This window comes from Buceros rhinoceros, unplaced genomic scaffold (genome assembly GCF_000710305.1).
Source record: "Buceros rhinoceros silvestris isolate BGI_N320 unplaced genomic scaffold, ASM71030v1 scaffold15368, whole genome shotgun sequence".
Taxonomy (NCBI): Eukaryota; Metazoa; Chordata; class Aves; order Bucerotiformes; family Bucerotidae; genus Buceros; species Buceros rhinoceros.
The window spans coordinates 16,864-23,403 of NW_010426441.1; the positions used below are offsets into that span (position 1 = coordinate 16,864).

General features: G+C 48.2%; 1 protein-coding gene across 1 annotated transcript; it reads left to right on the forward strand.

The window, feature by feature from the left end:
• Nucleotides 1-216: 216 nt before the first annotated feature.
• Nucleotides 217-5,432, forward strand: KCTD20 (potassium channel tetramerization domain containing 20; the record flags this gene model as incomplete). Its single annotated transcript, XM_010141510.1, has 7 exons — nucleotides 217-398; nucleotides 1,111-1,387; nucleotides 2,221-2,323; nucleotides 2,805-2,925; nucleotides 3,959-4,156; nucleotides 4,459-4,569; nucleotides 4,947-5,432. Coding segments are annotated over 7 exons (1,285 nt in total), but the record flags the coding sequence as incomplete, so codon positions are not given.
• Between the last annotated feature and the right edge of the window lie 1,108 nt (nucleotides 5,433-6,540).

A 6,540-nucleotide genomic window follows, 5' to 3' on the forward strand; every position in this document is an offset into this window, starting at 1 on the left:
AAGAGACAGCAAAAGAGATCTGTTAGGAGACACAAAGGAGTGAGGTGGGTCTTAAACACAGGAACAGAGAAGAAGAATTTCACTTAAGAGGAAAGAGGCTGAACAGCAAAACCGGGAGATGTCTCTGTGCGTGGCTGGAAGGACATTTTAGATTTGAAAAGCTTCATTGTTCGGGAGTTTGTTCAAAAACCAACAACCTGGTATTTTCTCTCCTAGCTCTTCTCTTAGGAAACGCAACCAACTCCTCACATCACGGAGGCCCAGCATGAATGTTAACTGTGCTGGTGGGACAGACTGGTCAAGAAATCAGGAGTCCAATTGCTCTGTGGAAAACCTAACAGTGGCAGTCCATGAGGCAGAAGACAGTAACGTGGTGCTAGGAGGTCCCAGGACTGAGGGTGAGGCTAGTGTCTTTACCTTGTAGTAAGCTTTAAGAGGGATTATTTTTTCTGAGGGGTGTTTATGTTTTGAAAAGCTTCAGTATACCAAGGCAGCTTGTGCTGGGGAGTGCAGACTGTATGTACCCTGCCTTTGCCAGGCTGGGCTAAAGGACAAACGTCCACAGCAGAGTTTTGCGTCTTGCTGTCTTGGCAAGATCATCCCATGGGAATGCCCTGACTGGCCAACATGCAGCTCCTCCCGAGGCCGTCCCTGAACAGATAAACCAAAAATAGCCGGGCAGTGCTGACGAGCTGCGTGCCCACCATGGGCCGGGCATCAAGAGTGGCTGGCTTAAACCACCTCCAGTGTGGTGTGGGCACCTGCTCCAGCTTCCCTGGGAGAGTAGGTGTCAGTACTGGGTGTCCGTGTGTGTATTCCTGGCCTTGTTTAGTTCCTGTGCTCCTGCCTGTTACACGCTGGATCCATCTTGCTTTAGCAAGGAGTATCATGGCATCATGGTTCATCCCAACGTTTTTTATCCAAACTCCTGGCTTGCTTTGAAACTGCAGTCAAGATTTATGTCACATAACATCACACTGGCAGCTGTGTGTATTGACAGCCTTTGGTTCCTATGACTCGGAGTTCTCAGGACAGTAGGAGGCGTTACTGTGACGTGACGGTTTTCAGTAAATCCATCTTACCCTTGCAATGTTCCTTGGTCTCTCTCAGGTTTGGACTCTGAATGCCGACACGCTTGCCCAGTAAGTCCCCAGATGAGCAGCATGTTGTCTGCTCCTGAAGACACGCACAACTGTCATTTCCAAGATGGCAATAAGAGACAGTCAGAATATTTTAACACCCAGGAGCGCCACGGGTGCTGCGCTGTGTCTTCAAGCAGCAGTTCACAAACAGTGGCTCCAGAGAAAGTGACGCTCGTGGTAGATGGCACTCGCTTCACAGTGAATCCCCAGATTTTCACTGCTCACCCTGACACTATGTTGGGAAGGTGGGTGATTTCCACTGTTTTCAAGGTACCTCAAGGGGCCCAAACATTTGCTAAAATGGAACAAACCCCGATGGTTGTTTTGTGATCTGGTCTGTATGCACCAGCTGAATGAGGTCACCCTTGCTTTGAACTTGGCTGAGGGAGGCCTTGAAGACAAGCCCAGATGCAGAGAGAATAGGTCATTCTCTCAAACGTTCTCCCTTCAGTCCACTTCCTTCTCACAGTGTGCGCTTTTAGCAAGACGCTGTCTGCTTTTGCCTTCATGCATCTGTTCACAGCTGATAAACTCCCTTCCAGAATGGGTGACATGATACCGTTCCATACCCTCCTGCTGTTACCTTATGACACAAGAGAAGTTCCTCAGCTCCCTCTAACACAGCTTGAAGGCTGGCACCTATTGGAGCGCCTGTTTTCTGTCTTGCCAGCGCTTTCATCCCTCTCTGACTGAAAGGAGGTGGGCTCTGCTGGGTTACTGACCCAAGCACAGCTCGTTGTGTAAAACAAGGGGTCAGAAGGCACGCGGTGGTTCGGTTATCTCGCAGACCCTCAGAGAAAGGGCTTTATTCCCCAATATTTCCTGACCCAGGGGTGAGTGAGCTGTTCTGCCGAGCTGTGGTTTGTTCCATACAATACAGTAGCTACAGTGACAGAGTGCAGCTAAAGGAGGACTTAGCTGAGACAGCTTTGGGCTTATTTACTGTGGCAGAGGTCGGAGTATAGGTTTCAGGTCACTGTATCTACATGCCACTACTGGGTTTGACTGGATGCACCTATTGGTCTGTAGAATGAAGGTCTCTAGAATTCTGCACTTACGTAGATTTTTCTCTGTTCAGAATGTTTGGACCGGGAAGAGAATACAACTTCACCAGGCCAAATGAAAAGGGGGAATACGAAATCGCCGAAGGAATCAGCTCGGCTGTGTTCCACACCGTGCTGGTAAGGAGCTGTTTGCAGGCTGAGAAAACACTGATCCCTGTGTCAGGTGCAGCACGGAGCCACCCCCAGGCTGTGTTCTTTTGTTACTGCTTTGCATTTGAGTTAAAAAAAAAGATACTTTGGAGTGAGTTTCAGCCATTTTCTCATGTTGCCTTTTAGCTTTCCTGTGTCGTGCCATGGTAGTTCCTGCGCCATGTGCTGACCTCGCGGTTGCGTGTAAATGCGTATTGCACATGAGATGTTAAGAAACCCTGTGCCATGGGAAAGGTATTTTAACTGGAGCTCATCGTTTATCAGACCCAAGAGGATCTGCACAGAGACAGATTCTCGGACGAGCAGAGCTGGTTTTCCGATTCACAGAGCTATATATAGCCTCTGGAAGTCTCAAATGTTGGCTAAAAAAGCAAAGCACTAATTAAAATGACCGGAATCCAAGCTATTCTTAATTGTTCTCTCCCAAAATCTGTCCTTTTATTTGCAGGATTATTACAAAACTGGAATCATTAACTGCCCTGATGGGATTTCCATCCCAGACCTTCGAGACACGTGTGATTACCTCTGCATAAACTTTGATTTCAACACAATTAAATGTCAGGATTTAAGTAAGTATGGAGAGAAAGCGGCTTTTAGATGATCTGCATGGCGTGGAGCGCTCTGGTCCTGACTCAGCGCAGCTCTTAATCTCGTGCTTTAAGGGTGAAGGAGTGGCCTCCTCCAGGACTCGCATGTGTGTTGCATTTAAACTGCTTCCTTTTCTGCTGCATCACTCCAAAGTGAAGCGATTGACTCCTGCAGAACACAGACACTGTGCTCAGAAAAACAAATAGGAATCATAAAAATTCCAGCCTCTTTTTGTAACAGAGGCCAAGAAGAGCCGCTTGTTCCAGCCAAACCAAATGAAGGCTGAAAGCTGCCAAAAAAAAAAAATAGAAACCAAAAAATTCCCAGCCTCTTTTTGTAACAGAGGCCAAGAAGAGCCGCTTGTTCCAGCCAAACCAAATGAAGGCTGAAAGCAGGGTTATAGCTCCCATCTAAAACGTACCAGAGAATCATGAATAATTTAAGCTGACGGTTGATGGGCAGAGCAGGACAAAGCTACCAAAGCTGGGAAGTAGGAGAGAGTTCCCAGCCATGACGAGATCTGCCTGGAAGCAGATTTTTGGTGGGTGCTGGCACAAAAATGTACTTCTAGCACAGGCAGATCTGTGAAAGGAACTGTACTGAAACGAGGGGTGTGGTGTCATAGCACAGCCTGTGGGTGGAATTTCCTCCCCTGCCCTCTGAGTGATCGCAGAGAAGGCAGAAAACATGCTTTCAGGGTCAGAGGTTGTTGCTGGCAAATCAAGTTAAGTGTCATAATCAATTAATTATTCAGCCTATTGCTGTTTCACTGTGGTGATCAGACCTTGCTGTGTTTGGGATGGTAATCTAATGGCTAGTGTGATTTGCATCCCATTCGAAATGCGGTCTCATGCATCTGATTTTGCCAATTCTGGAGCCAGAGACCGTTGGTGCAGCTGAACATCTGTTACGGAGTTTGTCTACAGAAGAACGTGGGCTGTGCTCTTCAGTGTCTGGAAAAGGCAGACAGGTTTTCTGACTGTGTGGAAAAGCTTGTGATTTCTGCCCCGGCAGGTGCGCTGTTACACGAGCTCTCCAATGACGGCGCTCACAAGCAGTTCGACAGCTACCTGGAGGAGCTGATTCTGCCCATAATGGTGGACAGCGCGAGGAAAGGGGAACGTGAATGCCATATCGTCGTGCTGACAGATGAGGACACCGTGGACTGGGATGAAGATCATCCACCTCCGATGGGAGAGGAGTACTCACAAAGTAAGAGTTACACTGGGGCTCCAGCTCTGTGTTCAGGGTCCTTTTGTTTGCTGCCTTTTCCTGGCTCCCTGGTGAGAGGATATTCTGCCCTACACACCCATCACTACCCATTCTATCCCCACTGTCATGTACATCACTACCCTCCCACCAAGGAAGTACAGCCAATCCCGGTGATGAGAACAGGCTCCTGAAATAGTTCCTGGAAACCAGACCTGGTTTTTGGCACCCTCACAGCTGAGCATGTCAGAAACGGGGAGGAGGTGCCTCCTTGTAGATTCTAATCACTGTTTTTATTTCTCAAGTCCTTTACAGTTCCAAGCTGTACAGATTCTTCAAGTACATCGAGAACCGCGATGTTGCAAAAGCTGTGTTAAAGGAACGGGGCCTGAAAAATATTCGCATCGGCATCGAAGGTAGAGTGGATCTTCAGCAAAGGCAATTCTAAAGCCAGTGACTCCATAGTCAGCAAAGCTGGGTTTCCTCTGGACTCCAGGCATTTCCTGGTGTGCTCTGTGTTTTGTGGGGCATTTAATTTCCTGAAACCAGTAGAAGCTGGGTGTTTTTCTTCACCTCTATCACACCACACTGATATTGGCCAGAGGCTTAAAAGTTAGAGCAAAATTAAAGATGTGTAGCAGCAGGTCTTGTCTCTTAGGGACGGAGTGAGCAGGAAATAGGATCAAAAGCTCCTGCCTGCTGATCCCAGCATTCCTGTAGGGAGCTGGTTGTGCTCTGTTGTTGTGCAAGTCAGAGATGTGCCCTGCAACTGACTGTCTGCCTGTGTTTTCAGGATATCCCACCTGCAAAGAGAAGGTGAAGAGGAGGCCTGGTGGCCGCTCCGAAGTGATATACAACTACGTTCAACGGCCCTTCATCCAGATGTCCTGGGAAAAGGAAGAGGGCAAAAGCCGTCACGTTGATTTCCAGTGTGTTCGGAGCAAATCCCTGACAAACCTTGTCACTGTGGGTGATGACGTCTCGGAGGACCATGAGGTTATAATGCATCACCCCCCGCAAGTAGATGAACTCGACAGGCTAAACGCACCGTTCTCCCAAATGGCCGTTAGCGATCTACCAGATTAGTGGCTCAGGGTGGATAGTCCTGCTTGGAGTGGGGACATCTCGGCAGAGTTTCATCCCAGGCAATGGAACACAGACTCCTGCAAGGTGCTTTATCCTCGTTCATGCTCTCACTACGTTGTCGTATTTCAAGCATGTTAATAAAGAGCAACACTTCATAGTCTAATTGTGCGATCAAAAGCTACATCTCCTCAAACAAAAAGAAATTGTGCTGTTTGTTTCTACTGCAAAGGCTTCCACATTGGTGGGTGCTGAATATTTTACCTGAACTTCTAAAAGAGGAGCAGAAGTGTTTAGAAACGTCTTGTGTGACATGAGAGAGGAAATTCTGGGCCTGTCAAGACAAAGCTTTCCTTTACCATTAGGCACTTAGCTTTGCTTTTGCGATAAAGAACCAATGATCAAGGGCAGACAATACTCTTTCATCAGCCAGCAGAAATGTAGCACAGTTGTGGCAGCAGAATCCTGAGTGTGGAGGAATGTGGTGACGCTGCCGCCTGGCTTTGCACCCAGCATGTTGTGCTGCTGTTCTAGGAAGGATGACCCAGTTTGACAGGAAGCATTTGCCTGTTCACTGGAATTTCCCCTCTGTACTTCTCCAGAGGATAGGTCACTCGTTTTAGGGATGTTGTCTGTTAAGTTCAGTAAAACAAGTAGATCGCGCTGAAGGAACAAGCCAGAAAGAAGACTGTAGTTGATATTTTACCAACAAAGTAACTCTGTTCAGTAGCCTAATAGATGTAAGTAGCTTCCTAGAGGTGACTGTGCATGCTAAAGACTTTCACCTGTCTCCTCCAGCCCCCTGCTAAGAACATAAATGCCAGTGGAGGAGCTCCCAGTACAGACAGTTTTACTACCTGAGTAAAATCCTCAGTCTCATCAACCTCAGTCAGTCAGGGTGTCTGTAGACTCTCCAAGGAGCTCTCTACTGTTGCAGCTTTAAAAGGCCAGCTACTTTCTCTCCAGTTTGGAGCTGACTGGACCAGTTTGCTGTCAGGCAGTTAAGAAATACCAGCAGTGAACCAGCCTTTGGTAGAGGAAAATACATGTACCTGGGCACTGCTCTCCTTTGCTGCTCTGTGTTATCCTAGTCTGTGGTGGAGGCTGTTGAGGGCCAGCGGAGCCGTGACTGTTCGGTACAGACACGCTCCAGGCTGGTTCAGCCCAGGTGGTTATACTGGAGCCAGGCTGGTCCTGGTCCTGCGGTTCCCTGTAGGGCTGCTTAACCTCCCCGGGGAGCACACAGCGAGCTCAGTGCTGCTCTAGCCAAGCTGCTCATCACAAAGCCATGGTCTCCGATGGCT